Source organism: Pithys albifrons, chromosome 29 (assembly GCF_047495875.1).
Source record: "Pithys albifrons albifrons isolate INPA30051 chromosome 29, PitAlb_v1, whole genome shotgun sequence".
Classification (NCBI taxonomy): Eukaryota; Metazoa; Chordata; class Aves; order Passeriformes; family Thamnophilidae; genus Pithys; species Pithys albifrons.
In genome coordinates this window covers 2,213,623-2,234,492 of record NC_092486.1, presented here as the reverse complement: position 1 = coordinate 2,234,492, position 20,870 = coordinate 2,213,623, and the positions used below count along the sequence as shown (strand labels likewise).

The following is a 20,870-nucleotide window of genomic DNA, read 5'->3' as shown; positions in this document are numbered from 1 at the left end:
CCCCGGCCATGGCGGGGTCATGAGGGGCGCATTCCCGGCCATGAGGAATAGCCTGCCGGCCATGAGGGGCGGACTCCCAGCCACGAGGGGCGGATCCCAGCCATGGCGGGGCCATGAGGGGCGGACTCCCGGCCACGAGGGGCGGATTCCCGGCCATGGCGGGGCCATGAGGGGCGGACTCCCGGCCATGAAGCGCAGCCCCCCGTCCATGGCGGCACCGCCCCCTCCTGAGGGCGGCTGAGTTCCCGCCCTGCGCTGACGTCACCCACAGCTCTGCCGGCGCCATTTTGGACGCTCCTCGCCGGGGGGGCCGGAGCGGGGCCGCCCCAGCCCCGCCGCGGCCGCGCCGCCGCTGCCACCTCCTCCTCCTTTTCCTCCTCCTCCGCCTCCTCCTCCTCCTCCATCCGCCGCCATCGCCGCCCGCCGCCGCCGCCCGCCCCGCGCCGCCCGCCCCGCCGGCACCGCCCGCGCCGCCCGGCCCTCCGCCGCCGCTATCGCCAGCACAACATGGCAGGTAAGGGCAGCCCGGCCCCCTCCGGCCCGGGGGGCTCCTGCAGCCCGCCCTGCTCGCGTGGGGTGTTTGGTTTGGATTTTTTAATTATTTTTTTCAATGTTGCCTGCTGGGAATCCGCGCTTTGCTCCCACCCACCCCTCCTTCGAGGGGAAGAGCACGGCGGAGGGGCAGCGCCGTGCGGGGAGTTGGGCACTCGCGGGCAGGGCAGGGTGTGCTGCTGGGCTGAAGGCACCCCAGAGTCCGGCCAGATCCACCTCCCAGCCTGGCCTGGGACACCCCAGGGATGGGGTATCCACCTCCCAGCCTGGCCTGGGACACCCCAGGGATGGAGTATCCACCTCCCAGCCTGGCCTGGGACACCCCAGGGATGGAGTATCCACCTCCCAGCCTGGCCTGGGACACCCCAGGGATGGAGTATCCACCTCCCAGCCTGGCCTGGGACACCCCAGGGATGGAGTATCCACCTCCCAGCCTGGCCTGGGACACCCCAGGGATGGAGTATCCACCTCCCAGCCTGGCCTGGGACACCCCAGGGATGGAGTATCCACCTCCCAGCCTGGCCTGGGACACCCCAGGGATGGAGTATCCACCTCCCAGCCTGGCCTGGGACACCCCAGGGATGGAGTATCCACCTCCCAGCCTGGCCTGGGACACCCCAGGGATGGAGTATCCACCTCCCAGCCTGGCCTGGGACACCCCAGGGATGGAGTATCCACCTCCCAGCCTGGCCTGGGACACCCCAGGGATGGAGTATCCACCTCCCAGCCTGGCCTGGGACACCCCAGGGATGGAGTATCCACCTCCCAGCCTGGCCTGGGACACCCCAGGGATGGAGTATCCACCTCCCAGCCTGGCCTGGGACACCCCAGGGATGGAGTATCCACCTCCCAGCCTGGCCTTGGACAATCCAGGGATGGGGCACCCACCTCCCATTTTCCTTGGACACTCCAGGGATGGGGTATCCACCTCCCAGCCTGGCCTTGGACACTCCAGGGATGGGGTATCCACCTCCCAGCCTGGCCTTGGACACTCCAGGGATGGGGCACCCACCTCCCAGCCTGGCCTGGGACACTCCAGGGATGGGGTATCCACTTCCCAGTCTGGCCTGGGACACTCCAGGGATGGGGTATCCACCTCCCAGTCTGGCCTGGGACACCCCAGGGATGAGGTATCCACCTCCCAGTCTGGCCTGGGACACCCCAGGGATGAGGTATCCACATCCCAGTCTGGCCTGGGACACCCCAGGGATGGGGTATCCATCTCCCAGCCTGGCCTGGGACACTCCAGGGATGGAGTATCCACCTCCCAGCCTGGCTTTGGACACCTCAGGGATAGGGCACCCACCTCCCATTTTCCTTGGACGCTCCAGGGATGGGGCACCCACCTCCCATTTTCCTTGGACGCTCCAGGGGTGGGGCACCCACCTCCCATTTTCCTTGGACACTCCAGGGATGGGGCACCCACCTCCCAGTCTGGCCTTGGACACTCCAGGGATGGGGCACCCACCTCCCAGTCTGGCCTGGGACACTCCAGGGATGGGGCATCCACCTCCCAGTCTGGCCTGGGACACTCCAGGGATGGGGTATCCACCTCCCAGTCTGGCCTGGGACACTCCAGGGATGGGGTATCCACCTCCCAGTCTGGCCTGGGACACTCCAGGGATGGAGTATCCACCTCCCAGCCTGGCTTTGGACACCTCAGGGATAGGGCACCCACCTCCCATTTTCCTTGGACGCTCCAGGGATGGGGCACCCACCTCCCATTTTCCTTGGACGCTCCAGGGGTGGGGCACCCACCCGTGCCAGGGCCTGCCCACCCTCTCAGGGCAGGATTCCTCCCCAGGATCCGCCTGGCCCTGCCCCCTTTGCCTCTATCCCTCTCGCTGTTCTCGGTGCTGCTTTAGTTTCCCCCTCCGGGCTGTGGTGCTGAGGGTTCTTTGCTGGGTTTGGGGCTGTGCAGGGCCGTGCCCAGGGAGGTTCCAGGGCACGGGCGCACCCTCTGAGCATCTGCAAACGCCAGTACAATTTGGGTACGGGCTGTAATTAAGTAACACAGGTCTCCTGTGGGGTTTTTTCCTCTCATTCCTTCCTGTGCTCACTCCCCATTTTGCATCCCGAAGTGCTGTTGGGAGCTGGGACTGTGTCTGCAGAAGGTGCCTCTTCCCTCTGACTTTTCCCTGCCATTCCTTCGTTTGGGAATATATTCATCTCCCTCCTCTGCACATGGATTGTCTTTTCAGCTCTTGGCATGTGGAGGAGCAGAGCATGGGAGGCTCGGTGAGGTTTGTGCTTTCCCTTTCCCCCCTACATCGGATGCACGTGCTCCACCCTCCTCTGGCTGTTCCAGTCGTGGAGGGGGGAAAAAATTCCCACTTGCTTCAAGGAAATTGTATGGAAAAGGGAATTTTAGCCTGAAGTTGAAGAGCAGTGATTTCCCTTCCAGTGCTTCCCTGGTGCCAGCTGCTGAATGACAGATGAAGAGGTTGGGGGAGGAACAAAAATGGTTTTTAGGATTTTTGAGGAATGGTGTAGAGAGAGCTAAAAATGCATTTTGCCCTGATATTGTTGATATTTGCCTTCACCTTCTCGGGTTATGTGTCTGTAATCCTGTAAGGGAAGAATTCAAGGCAAACAAATGCAAACTGCTCTCTGTATTCCAGCACTTAAGTCTGAGAAACTCGGTTGTTTCTGGAATGATTGTATTTTTGGGCTTCTGATTTCCTCCTCCTTGACTTTTTTCCCCTCTGAACTTAGGAAAAAGTCTCTCCTGTATTGTTTGTTATCCCCAAAGCCCCCCCAGAGCTCTGGATTAATGTGTAAATCCCATCTGTTGCTCAGCAGGTTGGAGTTGTGTGCAGGAAAAGTTCCATTTTGACACTGGCTTTGGGGAAAAAAAAAAAAAAGGCAGGAAAAAAAAAACAACCAAGCGAGACAAGCCCATTTCTGTCTCTTCCTGTATGTCCTCAGCCCTGCAGTGATTTGCTCGCAGTGAAATGCAAAAGCGATGGGTGGTGATTGTGGTGTGTTTTGGTGGCAGGGTTCAAATGAATCACTGCCTTCCGCCCAGGCAGTGAAATGTTCCTCAAGTTTTCTCTTCGATCCGTTTTCTATGGTAGTAGAACTTGTTCCCATCCCATTGCTTGTTTGCTTTTCTGCTCGGATTTGCTGCTTTCGGGGGTGTTGTTCAGGCTGATAATTTCGTTGCTTCTGCGAAGAGACTCTAAAATTGTGGTAAAACTCTTTTTCTTCAGCCTTTAGCGTGGAGGTTTTGGGGAGAGGAGGAGACGAATCGTGGGCTTGGTTTGTGTTGAATGGGAGGTTGGAACGTGCCAAAAACGTACAGCTCTGATAGCTGATATTTAAGTGATAGTTTGTATTTTCAAGTTGCTTGGTTTGTAGTTAAAATTGTTTGGTTTGTATTTTAAAGTTGCTCAGATTATATTGGAAGTTGCTCAGATTATATTGGAAGTTGCTCAGATTATATTGGAAGTTGCTCAGATTATATTGGAAGTTGCTCAGATTATATTGGAAGTTGCTCGGGTTTATATTTATATTTGGTTTATAATATATTTGGTTATATTGAAAGTTAATTGGTTTATATTGAAAGTGGATTGGTTTATATTATATTTGGTTATAATTAAAGTTGCTTGGATTATATTTTAAAGTTGCTTGGATTATATTTTAAAGTTGCTTGGATTATATTTTAAAGTTGCTTGGATTATATTGAAAGTTGCCTGGGTTTATATTTATATTTGGTTTATATTTGGCTATATTTTAAAGTTGCTTGAATTATATTTATATTTATATTTGGTTTATATTATATTTGGTTATTTTAAAGTTTATTGGTTTGTATTTTAAAGATGCTTGGTTTATATTTTATAGGTGCTTGGATTATCTTGAAAGTTGCTTGATTTATATTGAAAGTTGTTCGATTTATATTTAGAGTTACTTGGTTTATATTTTAAGTTGTTCGTGTGTGTTTCGAGCTGTTCCCGTGTGTGTGTGTGTGTGTGTGTTTCGAGCTGTTCCCGTGTGTGTGTGTGTGTGTGTTTCGAGCTGTTCCCCTGTGTGTGTGTGTGTTTCGAGCTGTTCCCGTGTGTGTGTGTGTGTGTGTTTCGAGCTGTTCCCCTGTGTGTGTGTGTGTTTCGAGCTGTTCCCGTGTGTGTGTGTGTGTGTGTGTGTGTGTTTCGAGCTGTTCCCGTGTGTGTGTGTGTGTGTGTGTGTTTCGAGCTGTTCCCGTGTGTGTGTGTGTGTGTTTCGAGCTGTTCCCGTGTGTGTGTGTGTGTGTGTGTTTCGAGCTGTTCCCGCGTGTGTGTTTCGAGCTGTTCCCGCGTGTGTGTTTCGAGCTGTTCCCCTGTGTGTGTGTGTGTTTCGAGCTGTTCCCCTGTGTGTGTGTGTGTGTGTTTCGAGCTGTTCCCCTGTGTGTGTGTGTTTCGAGCTGTTCCCGTGTGTGTGTGTGTTTCGAGCTGTTCCCGTGTGTGTGTGTGTGTGTTTCGAGCTGTTCCCGTGTGTGTGTGTGTGTTTCGAGCTGTTCCCCTGTGTGTGTGTGTGTTTCGAGCTGTTCCCCTGTGTGTGTGTGTGTGTGTTTCGAGCTGTTCCCCTGTGTGTGTGTGTTTCGAGCTGTTCCCGTGTGTGTGTGTGTGTGTTTCGAGTTGTTCGTGTGTGTTTCGAGCTCTCTGACCGCTCAAATAGGAAGAACCTTTATACAAACCACGTTTGAAATTCGCACTTAATGAATTAGCCCGGCGAGCTGTTGGGGAGAGGAGCTTTTTTGCCCCCTTGTCCCGCCCTGGGTTTGCCCCAGCGTTGCATTGAGGGCTGACAAAAACAACGTGCGGAGGAAGAAGGTGGGGAGGGCGGGGGGAGGAAGTGCCGTGGGCGTGCTCGGCTCCCGAGGGTTGGAGCCACATCCATTGTGTGCTGGGGCTGTGCCGGGGGGGCAGCTCCTCAATTGTTCCTTCTGCCTTGTTTTTTGCAGGAGCTGGAGGAGGAAATGACATTCAGTGGTGTTTTTCTCAGGTGAAAGGCGCTGTGGATGATGATGTAGCAGAAGGTAAGAGTGACATTTTCTCCTGTTTTCTGTTTCTTTACCACCTTGTGTTTGCAATCAGTGAAATATCTCGGCTGTACTCGGGTTGAGCAAAGCAAACAGACATTTAATCTGCATTCCCATACCAGATTCGGGATGAAATGGTGCTTTGAGAGTCCTGTGAAAAAACTTCAGGCTTCCAAACTATTTTTGCTGGAATTGTTTTTCAGGATTGCTCAGATTTTTTTGCCACTCAGCTCTTGGTTTGTGTTTTGTTCCTAATCTGCAAAATGGGGAATGTGATACTGGCATTCCACAGGGAGGTGTTGTGAGAATTATTTCATATTTATGCTCTTTGAAGATCTAAATACTAAATAAAGTAATTTTCCCAATCTTTCCAGCTCCTATTAACCAGGACAGGAAGAAATCTGAGTGTTTTGTGTGCTTAGTTATTGCATAAAGAGCAGATTTGTGTTTGAAATAATCCTGGAGATTGTCTGAAACTTTTGGAAGTTGGCAGTGACAAGTGTCATCTTGCACTGAGATGGCTGCCCCTGATTGGCCCTGCAAAAACTGTGCTGGTTATTTGCTTTTCCTTGGATTTGGGATGGTTAAAGGAATGGTGTTTTCCCTGTTCTGGGGAGCAAAATCTCCTCTGGGATGTTCTTGGAGGGAAGTCCCTCTGATTTCTGAGTTTCTTTGGCTGCAAAGTCCTGTTTGCTCAAGGCAGCCTGTAAGATCTGGAGTTAATTTTTATTTTTGCAAGCAGTTGGCCTTGTCACTTATGTAATTCCTGAGGTTTTTTTCTTTTTTTACATATCTTGAATGCTCTGACTTACAAGTGAGATTAATGTTATATTTAGAAAAGCATTAACTACAGTTTCCATTATTTCCCCATATGACATGTGGTTCAAATCAGCTTCCAAAGGCCAAAAAAAAAGCAGTATAAACATAAGTGACTTGTTTTTATTTATTAGCTACAGCATGAGGCAAGCAATGCTCTGTCAAAGGCTCCTGTCATTTGTAAGATGAAAGATGTTTTTTTGGGAAAGAGAAAGCTGTAACAATTTCAAGTTTAATTTTAAACTCTTCAGGAAGTGGTTTTTAAAGCTTGAACTCAAAACTGCTGCTAAACATGGTACAATTTTCCCTCGTCAGGCTTTAAATTCTGTAATAACCTTTGGTTTATTTACATATCAGACTAAATCCTTAATTAAATACAAATACTGAGGAAGCTGTGGTTGCGTGGCAGGCACTTGGAAATAATTCTTTGTTAAAATAGACATGTTGACATGCATGTAATAGTAATAAACTTAGATAGGTGTATAGAAAAGTGGCTTTTGCAGGGCTGTGGAAATGCAGAAGTGAGGAAATAGCCTGTCCTGAACTTCCTGAGCTGTTCTGAAGTGCTGTGTTTGTTGTTACGAAAGGAGCCTGGCCAGCCTCGTGCCCCCTGCCAGGCTGGAGCTGCTCTGTGCCTGCTGGAGCCACGGGCTGGGCTCAGGGGGGCCTGCAAAGGGGTTCAGTGCCTTCACTTGCAGGTAGGCAGGTAGCTGAGCTTCCAAAACAGGGGGAGAGGGACCATTCTGGGGGACTCGGGGACCATTCTGGGGGACTCGGGGACCATTCTGGGGGACTCGGGACCATTCTGGGGGACGTAGGGACCATTCTGGGACTATCTTCTGCCTTGAGACCCAAAGTGTGGTTCGGTTTTGTTGTCAGCTACACCTGCCTTGGGATGAGCCTGAAGGTAACAAAGCTTAATATAGTGCAAAACATTCTGAAACTGAACTGCCTGGAGAGAATCAGAGAATCATAGAATGGATTGGGTTGGAAAAGCCCTCCCAGATCATCAAGTGCAACCCTTGGTCCAACTCCAGTCCCTTGACCAGATCATGGCACTCAGTGCCACGGCCAAGCTCAGTTTCAAACCCTCCAGGGATGGGGAATCCACCCCCTCTCTGGGCAGCCCATTCCAATCCCTGAGCACTCTCTCTGCAAAGAATTTCTTTCTGCTCTCCAACTTCAGTTTCCCCTGGCAGAGCTTGAGCCCATCGTGCCCCCTTGTCCTATTGCTGAGTGCCTGGGAGAAGAGACCAACCCCCAGCTGGCCACAACTTCCCTTCAGGCAGTTCCAGACAGTGCTGAGGTCAAAGGTTGGACTTGATGATCTCGGAGGGCTTTTCCAACCCAATCCACTCTGTGATTCTGACTTTAAGGTTCACTTTTAGGACATGGGGCCTTGTGTGGTTCTTGCACAAATTGGAGCAGCAGCTTCTGGTCCTTTGGATACCCAAGTTGACAGTGGATCCAAGTGCAGCCTGAGGACCTTTTTTCCCTTTTTTCCTGCCTTTCCATCTGCTCTCCTGTGGCAGCCCCGTGGTGAAAGCTAAAGGAAACCTGCCTGTCTCAGCCTTAATGACTGTTTAACCACTGTGGTCTGCCAGTGAACAGCTCTGCACTCCAGTTGTGTCTGTGGTGAGGACAGCACCAATTTGTCTGTGGGTGTGAAGATGTGGCTTAGGAATGGCTTTAGAACTCAAATTTTAAACCCCAGTTTTTGCCTTGGAATGCTGAAACTTCAGTGAAAACAAACCTGAAAGAAGTGGGAGTTTCACTTTCTTCCTGCTGATAAATTAGTGTTGCAATATCTGCATTGGAAAGTGGCTTAAATTAAGCTAATAACAGAGTTAACCAGGAAAATGCAGCATTTAATTACATTAATCACTGGGGAGCAAAGCCAAACAGGACAACATTTTGGAGAGTAACATTTTTAGTACAGTAATGGTGGCAGCAACTGTAAAAGTCTTGTCAGGAATGTTCCTGTGTAGCTGGTGGTGTATTTAAGGTCAGCTCTGCCCTGAGACACATCCCGTGTATCGCTGTAATTCTGGGAATACTTTTGGGCTGCTGCAGAGTCAGTATTTGGTAACTTTGGTGGCTGAAACATGAACTGTGATACAGATTGTTTAATTTTCTGGCCTTCCAAGCGCCCTGTGATGGATGGATGTGACCTGTGAGAGGAAGGAGGGAAAAGTGTAATTAAAACTTGAGGGAAGATGTTAATGAATTGTGTGTGGGGCCTGGCTGTGTCACAGCTTTTCTGGTGAGGAGCAGAACAAGCTTCTCTTCCCTTGGTATGGATGGAATTTATCCTTGGCTGTAAACTGTGATCTGGCCCTGTCAGGTCACAATTAAGCACAGGAGTCAGGTTATAAATTGAAATCTCAGTGCCAGTTTTGTTATAACTGGGGTGTTTAATTTGAACTGATGACAGGAGTTTGTCTTTTTGTGATTTACCAGTTTATTGTATGAGGGCAAAGGGGTTGTGGCTTGTACAGCCTGTGCTGAAATCCTTTTCCTCCCTTAATTTCATATTTGTCCTGCTGAAGCCCAATCCTACAATATATTTATGTTCAGCTTTTTGCCATGTACTCTGGAGAATCCAGAGCCAGGATGTGGGATTAGACAGGAGCTCTGGGGTTGGACGGGAGCTCTGGGGTTGGACTGGACGGGAGCTCTGGGGTTGGACAGGACGGGAGCTCTGGGGTTGGACAGGACGGGAGCTCTGGGGTTGGACAGGACGGGAGCTCTGGGGTTGGACAGGACGGGAGCTCTGGGGTTGGACAGGACGGGAGCTCTGGGGTTGGACAGGACGGGAGCTCTGGGGTGGGACTGGACGGGAGCTCTGGGGTGGGACTGGACGGGAGCTCTGGGGTTGGACAGGACGGGAGCTCTGGGGTTGGACAGGACGGGAGCTCTGGGGTGGGACAGGACGGGAGCTCTGGGGTGGGACTGGACGGGAGCTCTGGGGTGGGACTGGACGGGAGCTCTGGGGTGGGACTGGACGGGAGCTCTGGGGTGGGACTGGACGGGAGCTCTGGGGTGGGACTGGACGGGAGCTCTGGGGTGGGACTGGACGGGAGCTCTGGGGTGGGACTGGACGGGAGCTCTGGGGTGGGACGGGCGGGAGCTCTGGGGTGGGTCGGACGGGCGGGAGCTCTGGGGTGGGTCGGACGGGCGGGAGCTCTGGGGTGGGTCGGACGGACGGGAGCTCTGGGGTGGGTCGGACGGGCGGGAGCTCTGGGGTGGGTCGGACGGGCGGGAGCTCTGGGGTGGGTCGGACGGGCGGGAGCTCTGGGGTGGGTCGGACGGGCGGGAGCTCTGGGGTGGGTCGGACGGGCGGGAGCTCTGGGGTGGGTCGGACGGGCGGGAGCTCTGGGGTGGGTCGGACGGGCGGGAGCTCTGGGGTCGGACAGGACGGGAGCTCTGGGGTCGGACAGGACGGGAGCTCTGGGGTCGGACTGGACGGGAGCTCTGGGGTCGGACTGGACGGGAGCTCTGGGGTGGGTCGGACGGGAGCTCTGGGGTGGGTCGGACGGGAGCTCTGGGGTGGGTCGGACGGACGGGAGCTCTGGGGTGGGTCGGACGGACGGGAGCTCTGGGGTGGGTCGGACGGACGGAAGCTCTGGGGTTGGACGGGACGGGAGCTCTGGGGTTGGACGGGACGGGAGCTCTGGGGTTGGACGGGACGGGAGCTCTGGGGTTGGACGGGACGGGAGCTCTGGGGTTGGACGGGACGGGAGCTCTGGGGTTGGACAGGACGGGAGCTCTGGGGTGGGTCGGACGGACGGGAGCTCTGGGGTGGGTCGGACGGACGGGAGCTCTGGGGTTGGACTGGACGGGAGCTCTGGGGTGGGACGGACGGGAGCTCTGGGGTGGGTCGGACGGACGGGAGCTCTGGGGTGGGTCGGACGGACGGAAGCTCTGGGGTTGGACAGGACGGGAGCTCTGGGGTTGGACAGGACGGGAGCTCTGGGGTGGGTCGGACGGACGGGAGCTCTGGGCTCGGTGGGACGGGAGCTCTGGGGTCGGGCGGGAGCTCTGGGCTCGGTGGGACGGGAGCTCTGGGGTCGGGCGGGAGCTCTGGGCTCGGACGGGCGGGAGCTCTGGGCTCGGACGGGCGGGAGCTCGGGGGTTAGACAGGAGTTCTGCAGTGAAGAACACACAGTGATTGTTTATTATAAGTTCAATGATCAGGTTATCAAAGGTCTGTAATGCTCATCTTGTGCCATCACAGTTTCAGTGCAGGAAAGATTAAATTATCCAGAATGACTCAGGTGTTTTCTTAGTCCAAGTTGCCTTTCTGGGAATGATTATGGAAAAGGATTACAGAGATTTTCAGCCCCAGTTTTGTTGGGTTTACTCTTGTGTTCTCCAAGATGTGGTGGAGTACTTGGGAACAACTAAAGAGTGTGAGTTTGAACTGTCTCTAACCAGGCACTTGCTTAATGGAGTGAGTTTGTGCTTCAGAACAAATTAAGGCAAAGTTGTTTAATTGCTTGACAGAAGGAAAAGAGTCAAACTGCTGTATCTGAATGTTCTTTCAGGTGTAATTCAGAGATATGGACCAGTCTGATAGTCTGGGTCCAAGGCTGGGAGCCAGGAACTGAAGTCCTCAGCTTTAACCCCGAGTGATTGCTGGTCATTTTTCACAAGTTGTTTTAACTATTTCATGTCCATGTTGTCTCTGAAAGCAGCACCTGAATATTTATTTGCTGTGCATGCTGATTAATAACTTAATTTTGAAGTCTGATGCTTAACCATTTTGTGCTGCTTTGTTAATTACTTGTGACTTGCTTCCTGTTCCCTCTTTTAGAGCCAAAACAGGCCAAATCCCTCCTTCAGGAATTCTTTCAGTGTTTGGTTGTAGCTGTCAGGTGTAGTTTGATATTTATTTTTGACAGACTTCAAAATTTCAGAGCAGCAACAGGAGCTGTTGTTGCCTCAGCAAGGGTAGTTTGTCTTGAATGCATGAAAAGTCTTATCTCTGAGTAAGGAAAACTGAAGCCAGGAATGAGGAGAACTGTAAAAAAATGCAATTTTACCACAATTTGGGCTTTTTAAATGGGAATTGATGGAATGGGAGAGGATGAAAGGAACTGAGTACATAAAGTCCTCCTCAGGAAAGGAGGGACAGTGTGAGGTTGGGATTGTATTGCTGAGGAAGGGTTGGGGTACAGTTGTGGGAGGGAAGATAATTTGGGGCTCTGAGGCCTGTGGTGATGTTTTGTAACATCAGCCACAAGGAGCAAGGACTAGTAATAAATCTGTTATTAAGAGGTGGTTTGAAATAAATAAATAAAGAATAAAAAGGAGCAAGGACTAGTAATAAATTTGTAATTAAGAGGTGGTTTGAAATAAATAAATAAAGAATAAAAAGGAGCAAGGACTAGTAATAAATTTGTAATTAAGAGGTGGTTTGAAATAAATAAATAAAGAATAAAAAGGAGCAAGGACTAGTAATAAATTTGTAATTAAGAGGTGGTTTGAAATAAATAAATAAGGAGTAAAAAGGAGCAAGGACTAGTAACAAATTTGTTATTAAGAGGTGGATTGAAATAAATAAATAAAGAGTAAAAAGGAGCAAGGACTATTAATAATTTGTTTTTAAGAAGTGGTTTGAAATAAATAAATAAGGAATAAAAAGGAGCAAGTACTAGTAAAAAATTTGTTATTAAGAGGTGGTTTGAAATAAATAAAGAAATAAGGAGTAAAAAAGAGCAAGGACTAGTAACAAATTTGTTATTAAGAGGTGGTTTGAAATAAATAAAGAAATAAGGAGTAAAAAGGAGCAAGGACTAGTAATAAATTTGTTATTAAGAGGTGGTTTGAAATAAATAAAGAAATAAGGAGTAAAAAGGAGCAAGGACTAGTAACAAATTTGTTATTAAGAGGTGGTTTGAAATAAAGAAATAAGGAGTGAAAAGGAGCAAGGACTAGTAACAAATTTGTTATTAAGAGGTGGTTTGAAATAAATAAAGAAATAAGGAGTGAAAAGGAGCAAGGACTAGTAATAAATTTGTTATTAAGAGGTGGTTTGAAATAAATAAAGAAATAAGGAGTGAAAAGGAGCAAGGACTAGTAATAAATTTGTTATTAAGAGGTGGTTTGAAATAAATAAAGAAATAAGGAGTGAAAAGGAGCAAGGACTAGTAATAAATTTGTTATTAAGAGGTGGTTTGAAATAAATAAAGAAATAAGGAGTGAAAAGGAGCAAGGACTAGTAATAAATTTGTTATTAAGAGGTGGTTTGAAATAAATAAAGAAATAAGGAGTGAAAAGGAGCAAGGACTAGTAACAAATTTGTTATTAAGAGGTGGTTTGAAATCAATAAAGAAATAAGGAGTAAAAAGACCCCTGGTTATAGTCCTGCTTTATATTCCTGAGTCTGCTTCTGTGTTTTAGCCCTTTTACTTCAGCTGTTTGCAGAATGACTGTCTCTATCCAGAGAGAGAAATGGGCTACTGTGTTCTAGGAACTGCTGCTCTGGATGGACTTGAGTGTGCATTCAAAGTGTGAAGTCCCCCAAACAAAGAGCATTTAGCACTCAGGAAAAAAAACAACCAGTGGCTGTTCAGCTCCCCAGGAGTGATTCAGGCCTCTCTCTGGCATGGCTGTGGTGGTTGGGGCACTTCAGCTTGTCAGTCAGGCTGGCCAGTTATTGTTCTGTTCCTTCCGTGGGGCTTTGCTGTTCTTGGAACCTCTTTGGTCAATGTAAACTTAGTGAGAAGAAGGAGTGGGATTTTTGTGTTGAAAATCAGGTGCCTGAGCCATCAGAGTGCACAGCACAAACAGCAGCAGCCCTGGATGGATCTGGTTTGAGTATTTCTACCCTAAAAATAGGTTTCTGTGGTAGCTGCAGCTTCCCAGAACGTGTGTTGGGAGAACTAAAATGAAGACTGAACTTGCAGTGCTGAGGGAAGAGTTAAGAGCTGGGTGTTCCTGGCTCTGCTGTCTGCCTTGCTTTCTTTTTTTTCCTTTCCTCCTTTCTGTTCTCCTGAGTTGCCTATTTAGGCCACAGCTACATGTTTGGCAGCATTTCTGCTTAAAGAGGCAACTCCTTCCCACTCTGCTGGCACGGCCGTTCACGTCACTGCACGAGGAACCGGTTGGGGAAGCTGAGCCAGCTGAAAAATCGGTAAAATTGCGGGTTTTTGACTGGATTGAACCCTGGTGTGAGTCTCTTTGTGTGTCTGTGCCAGCAGAGTGTGGTGGTGGTGGAGTGGCTGAGGGGAAGTTGTGGCCAGCTGGGGGTTGGTCTCTTCTCCCAGGCACTCAGCAATAGGACAAGGGGGCACGATGGGCTCAAGCTCTGCCAGGGGAAATTGAAGTTGGAGAGCAGAAAGAAATTCTTTGCAGAGAGAGTGCTCAGGGATTCGAATGGGCTGCCCAGAGAGGGGGTGGATTCCCCATCCCTGGAGGGTTTGAACCTGAGCTTGGCCGTGGCACTGAGTGCCATGATCTGGTAAAGGGACTGGAGTTGGACCAAGGGTTGGGTTTGATGATCTCAGAGGTCTCTTCCAACCCAAGTGAGAAGAGCAACGAGGCTGGAGAAGGGACTGGAGCACAAGTGCTGTGGGGAGAGGCTGAGGGAGCTGGGGATGTTCAGCCTGGAGAAGAGGAGGCTCAGAGGTGACCTCAGCACTGTCTGGAACTCCCTGAAGGGAAGTTGTGGCCAGGTGGGGGTTGGTCTCTTCTCCCAGGCACTCAGCAATAGGACAAGGGGGCACGATGGGCTCAAGCTCTGCCAGGGGAAATTGAAGTTGGAGAGCAGAAAGAAATTCTTTGCAGAGAGAGTGCTCAGGGATTGGAATGGGCTGCCCAGAGAGGGGGTGGATTCCCCATCCCTGGAGGGTTTGAACCTGAGCTTGGCCGTGGCACTGAGTGCCATGATCTGGTAAAGGGACTGGAGTTGGACCAAGGGTTGGACTTGATGATCTGGGAGGGCTTTTCCAACCCAATCCATTCTCTGATTCTGTGATTCTATGGATGTGGCACTGAGGGAGAATCCACCATGTCTTGATCCAACCCTACTGCACAGAGTGCCCTGGGCTGGTGATCCCAGTGGGGTTGGATCAAGGGTTGGACTTGATGATCTCGGAGGTCTTTTCCAACCCAATCCATTCTATGATTCTGTGGTGTGGGGAGCTGTGGGAGAGGGTTGGTCCCTTTACAGGACTTTGTGTACAGTCAGTGCAAGCCCCTGATGTCTGTGTGCTGTAAGGAGGGGTAAAATAACTGCTGAAAAGGACTTTAAACCTTTGTGCTGTTCTAATACAGCCTGTTCCGAGTATGTATCTGAAGGCCAGCAATAAAATGCTGTTACAGTATCAGTGTTGTTCTAAGTGACAGATTATTTTAGAACACTTGGAGAGGTTTTTCTGCCTCATCCACTCAGCAGTGTGTGGAAATGAGCTTTGCTGAGTGTTTAGTAGCTCTGTTAGCAAAACCAGCTTGTTATATCAGCACAGTGGAGTTTCTTTGAAGTTGTTGTAGGAAAATAATACCACTTAAATGGGAGATGGATTATTACTGATTGCTTTACTGTAAAGCACTTTAAAAGCTAATCTGACAAGTGATAATCTTCTCTTATCGTGTTTTATCAGCCTTAATATGATTTGAAAAATGGATCCCTCGTTTGGGGTTTCATCTTCACCCAAACTCGTGTATTGTCTCACATTAAGTGCTGTAGAATTGGGCTGCCTTTGTTTGAGCTGCTGTTTAAATGTGCAATTAAATCTGCTGTGCAGCAAAAACATCAATTACTGATAGTACCAAGTTAAGGCTCCAGTTTGTTCTTTAATCTGTGGGCAGCACTGTGCTCCCAAAGCAATTGCATTATAGAAGATGTTTCAGTAACTGCCTGAAGGGTGTTTTGCAGACCTTTCTTTCATATTTTCAGAGCTCTGTAATATTCAGGACCAAAACTGTCTCTACAGTATTTTTAGTGTGGAGTGAAAAGTTCTTCAGAACTTGGAGTTGAACCAAGGGTTGGACTTGATGATCTGGGAGGGCTTTTACAACCCAATCCATTCTGTGATTCTATGGATGTGGCACTGAGTGAGAATCCACCATGTCTTGATCCAACCCCACTGTGATCACCAGCCCAGGGCACAGAATGCCAGAGTGATCCCAGTGGGGTTGGATCAAGGGTTGGATTTGATGATCTTAGAGGTCTCTTCCAACCCAAGTGAGAAGAGCAACGAGGCTGGAGAAGGGACTGGAGCACAAGTGCTGTGGGGAGAGGCTGAGGGAGCTGGGAGTGTTCAGCCTGGAGAAGAGGAGGCTCAGGGGAGACCTTCTCACTCTCTACAACTCCCTGACAGGAGGTTGGACCCAGGGGGGTTGGTCTCTTCTCTCAGGCAACCAGCAGGAGAACAAGAGGGCAGGGGCTTAAGCTGTGCCAGGGGAGGTTTAGGTTGGACATCAGGAAGAAGCTCTTTACAGAGAGAGTGCTCAGGCATTGGAATGGGCTGCCCAGAGAGGGGGTGGATTCCCCATCCCTGGAGGGTTTGAACCTGAGCTTGGCTGTGGCACTGAGTGCCATGATCTGGTAAAGGGACTGGAGTTGGCCCAAGGGTTGGACTTGATGATCTTGGGGGGCTTTTCCAACCCAATCCATTCTGTGATTCTGTGGATGTGGCACTGAGTGAGAATCCACCACATCTTGATCCAACCCCACTGGGAGAATCCACCATGTCTTGATCCAACCCCACTGGGATCACCAGCCCAGGGCACAGAGTGCCAGAGTGATCCCAGTGGGGTTGGATCAAGGGTTGGACTTGATGATCTCGGAGGTCTCTTCCAACCCAAGTGAGAAGAGCAACGAGGCTGGAGAAGGGACTGGAGCACAAGTGCTGTGGGGAGAGGCTGAGGGAGCTGGGAGTGTTCAGCCTGAAGAAGAGGAGGCTCAGGGGAGACCTTCTCACTCTCTACAACTCCCTGACAGGAGGTTGGACCCAGGGGGGGTTGGTCTCTTCTCTCAGGCAACCAGCAGGAGAACAAGAGGGCAGGGGCTTAAGCTGTGCCAGGGGAGGTTTAGGTTGGACATCAGGAAGAAGCTCTTTGCAGAGAGAGTGCTGAGGGATTGGAATGGGCTGCCCAGAGAGGGGGTGGATTCCCCATCCCTGGAGGGTTTGAACCTGAGCTTGGCTGTGGCACTGAGTGCCATGATCTGGTAAAGGGACTGGAGTTGGACCAAGGGTTGGACTTGATGATCTGGGAGGGCTTTTCCAACCCAATCCATTCTGTGATTCTGTGGATGTGGCACTGAGGGAGAATCCACCATGTCTTGATCCAACCCCACTGGGAGAATCCACCATGTCTTGATCCAACCCTACTGTGATCATCAGCCCAGGGAGAATCCACCACATCTTGATCCAACCCCACTGTGAGAATCCACCAGGTCTTGATCCAACCCTACTGTGATCATCAGCCCAGGGAGAATCCATCACATCTTGATCCAACCCCACTGTGATCACCAGCCCAGGGCACTCTGTGCCCTGGGCTGGTGATCACAGTGGGGTTGGATCAAGGGTTGGACTTGATGATCTCAGAGGTCTCTTCCAACCCAATCCATTCTGTGATTCTCTAAACTCAGTGTTCAGTAATGGCTTGAAACTGAGGTTTGCACTTTTAAAGAAAGGATTGAATGGACTGAAAAGCCTTGGCTTAGGTGGATGTTTGGTGTGTGAATGTGAGCAGAGACAGCAGTTACCACGTTCCAATGAAACTGAAAGCAGATAAATGCAGGAAGTATTTATTGATCCAAACCAATTTGGAATAATCTCTTTTAAGAAGGTCTCACAGTCAATATAACCATGTCAGGACAGTTTTCCAGGCTTTGTGCTTGAGTGGAACATGTGAAATTCCAGCTTTGTTATGGTGCTGTAGCTCAGTTATGCTCTTGCACCACACACACCAACCCAATGCTGCTTTTGTGGGGTCAGTGTGTCAGTAAACTGGGAATAAAGGACCTGCACATTCTGTTTTTCCCTCAGTGTGTCAATAAACTGGGAATAAAGGACATGCTCATTCTGTTATTCCCTCAGTGTGTCAGTAAACTGGGAATAAAGGACCTCCTAATTCTGTTATTCCCTCAGTGTGTCAGTAAACTGGGAATAAAGGACCTCCTAATTCTGTTATTCCCTCAGTGTGTCAGTAAACTGGGAATAAAGGACCTCCTAATTCTGTTATTCCCTCAGTGTGTCAGTAAACTGGGAATAAAGGACCTCCTAATTCTGTTATTCCCTCAGTGTGTCAGTAAACTGGGAATAAAGGACCTCCTAATTCTGTTATTCCCTCAGTGTGTCAGTAAACTGGGAATAAAGGACCTCCTAATTCTGTTATTCCCTCAGTGTGTCAGTAAACTGGGAATAAAGGACCTCCTAATTCTGTTATTCCCTCAGTGTGTCAGTAAACTGGGAATAAAGGACCTCCTAATTCTGTTATTCCCTCAGTGTGTCAGTAAACTGGGAATAAAGGACCTCCTAATTCTGTTATTCCCTCAGTGTGTCAGTAAACTGGGAATAAAGGACCTGCACATTCTGTTATTCCCTCAGTGTGTCAGTAAACTGGGAATAAAGGACCTCCTAATTCTGTTATTCCCTCAGTGTGTCAGTAAACTGGGAATAAAGGACCTCCTAATTCTGTTATTCCCTCAGTGTGTCAGGAAACTGGGAATAAAGGACGTGCTCATTCTGTTATTTCTTGGAAAACAGGGGAAGCCTAAGAAAGTCTCTTATCTTAAGAGATAAAGTGTTGATACCTTGTGTGTGTTCACTTGCTAATGATTTTTATAGCAGGATTTCCTTAATTGGATGCACATTTCTCACTTCCTGGCTTCCCCCCCAGTCCTGCTTTGGCACAGGGCTCTGGGCAGCAGGTGGTGGGACATGAGGGTGCTCTTGCCTTCTTTTCTCCAGCTTGCTGTTGTTAATTTGCCTTTGAATCCAAGTCCCACCATCAGGTACTGCACTGATGAGTTGATATTCCTGAAAACAATTATTTGAGGCTTCTGTGCACGACTAATCCAGTGGCAGGAGCAGAAGCTGCTCCCTTCCCTCTCCTGAGGTAGCAGCCTTTTGGTAAGCACTGGAGGAGAAGTTATTCCTTTGGTCAGCCATTCTTTATCCCAGTGTATTATCCACAAGTGATGGCACCAGGAAGAAAAGCAGCATATTTGGGTCACATGTTAAACCCCTGGGGCAGTTCTGCTCCCATCTAATTTGGGAAGAAAATATTAGGGTCAGGAAAAGAGGGTTTAAAGGGAGAGGGTTTAAAGGGAGAGGGTTTAAAAGGAGAGGGTTTAAAGGGAGAGGGTTTAAAGGGAGAGGGTTTAAAGGGAGAGGGTTTAAAGGGAGAGGGTTTAAAAGGAGAGGGTTTAAAAGGGTTGCATTGTAACAAAGATGGGTTTCCCTGGTACAGAAAATGATTTTTTGTGTGGAAATGTTTCTCTTTGGGTTTTCAATTGCAGTTCTTAAATTAATTCTCTGGGAATAATGTGATCTGCAAACACACATGCTTGGCACTCTGGGTTAGAGAACTTGAGAAAAGATAATTGCATATATTCAGGAGCAGTTAAGGTAATTGAGACTTCATATTATAGTTGCTTATTTAAAATACAGACTAATTACTAATATATTCTTGTCTGTTGAATGCCAGTAACTCAGTAACTGTATTTTCCTTTTTTTTCCTGATGAATATAAAAAGTATTTCAGTGACCATTCTTTGATTCTCACAGGCAGTGATTCCAGCTGGTCTCTGTGCTGTTGTTAAATGATGTTTTGAGGAGTCACGACCTGTGCCAGTTTGTGCTTATAAATGTAGTCTGAAGGTCTTGTTTTATTTTCAAATAATTTAAATCTGTAAAGTAAAATGGTCCAGCAGAAAAGAGCTGCATTACTGAAATAAAGCTTTGGCTTTCATAAATGTATAATGATTTTTAAAGACACTTGTATAAGAGTTCCTGGACTATTTTCCTGGACTTCATTTATTTGTTGTCAGATTAATTTTATGCTGGACCAGATTTAATTTGTCCTTCTTAACAAGAGTTTGTGGTGGAATAGGAGGTGAAGCCACAGGAATGGGATGAGAGTTCAGGGTCAGATTGTTGCTCTTGGAGAGATGAGAATGGTTTGAGGGCAACGTGGGAAACACTGGAATTGGGAACAGCTCAGCCTCTTCCTCAGCCTTTTCATGGTTACAGTTGTTTGGGACTGGAGCACAAGTGCTGTGGGGAGAGGCTGAGGGAGCTGGGGGTGTTCAGCCTGGAGAAGAGGAGGCTCAGAGGTGACCTCAGCACTGTCTGGAACTGCCTGAAGGGAAGTTGTGGCCAGCTGGGGGTTGGTCTCTTCTCCCAGGCACTCAGCAATAGGACAAGGGGGCACGATGGGCTCAAACTCTGCCAGGGGAAATTGAAGTTGGAGAGCAGAAAGAAATTCTTTGCAGAGAGAGTGCTCAGGGATTGGAATGGGCTGCCCAGAGAGGGGGTGGATTCCCCATCCCTGGAGGGTTTGAACCTGAGCTTGGCCGTGGCACTGAGTGCCATGATCTGGTAAAGGGACTGGAGTTGGACCAAGGGTTGGACTTGATGATCTCAGAGGTCTTTTCCAACCCAATCCATTCTGTGATTCTGTGGATGTGGCACTGAGGGAGAATCCACCATGTCTTGATCCAACCCTACTGTGAGAATCCATGTCTTGATCCAACCCTACTGTGAGAATCCACCATGTCTTGATCCAACCCCACTGTGATCACCAGCCCAGGGCACTTGGTGCCCTGGGCTGGTGATCACAGTGGGGTTGGATCAAGGGTTGGACTTGATGATCTTGGAGGTCTTTTCCAACCCAATACATTCTAGGATTCTGTGACATGTGTTTGATCATGGACTTTCTTTCCCATGGGCAAATCCACTGGCAGTGGATTGGGATTCACCTCTGAGGGTGTTTCTTCCCATAGATCAATATGAGCAAAGAGAGTTGAAGTTGAACCCACAGACTGTTCCTTACACAGCCCAGCAGTGGGGCAATGGCCCTGTTTGCAGAGGGAATAGTGAAATGTTGACATTCTGCTTTAGTGCAATGTGGAACTGTCAGGAGTGGCTTTTTACCCCAGAGTTTAAAACTTTCTGTATAATTAATCTGCCTTTTCTCCCTCTGTTCTTACAGTTTCACGTCATTGTCTTCCCAAATCTTCGTTCTCAAAGTCTGGCCAGTCATTGGTTTGATTTGGTTTTGGCTGCTTGGGGCTTTTTCTAAAGCTGAGTTTTACTTTGGTTTCTTTTTTTGTGTATGTAAAAGGAGTATCCAGGGTCTTCCATTTTGCTCCAGACCCTTCTGGAATTGCCAGCCCTCTCCTGGAAGCAGCAGGGGCTGGCAGAAAGGGCTGTGTTCCTGCAGCAGGACACCTGCTGTGCTCAGCCCAGCCAGCTCGTGGCTCACAACACTGAGATGCCTCAGAGGGCAGTGGGAAGACAAAGAGCATT

General features: G+C 49.2%; 1 protein-coding gene across 2 annotated transcripts in view; it reads left to right on the top strand.

Moving 5' to 3' along the window:
- The first annotated feature begins 264 nt into the window (after nucleotides 1–264).
- The window catches only part of PPP2R2A (protein phosphatase 2 regulatory subunit Balpha), a 52,794-nt gene continuing 32,188 nt past the window's right edge, over nucleotides 265–20,870 (top strand). The window contains exons 1-2 of one of the 2 annotated variants that reach the window (XM_071579089.1): nucleotides 265–514; nucleotides 5,492–5,566. In XM_071579089.1, the coding sequence (XP_071435190.1) occupies nucleotides 508–514; nucleotides 5,492–5,566 (82 nt within the window). In that variant the 5' untranslated portion in view covers nucleotides 265–507. Of the gene's footprint in view, nucleotides 515–3,568; nucleotides 3,626–5,491; nucleotides 5,567–20,870 lie in introns of those variants that run through there. The other variant, XM_071579088.1, reaches the window with a different exon arrangement.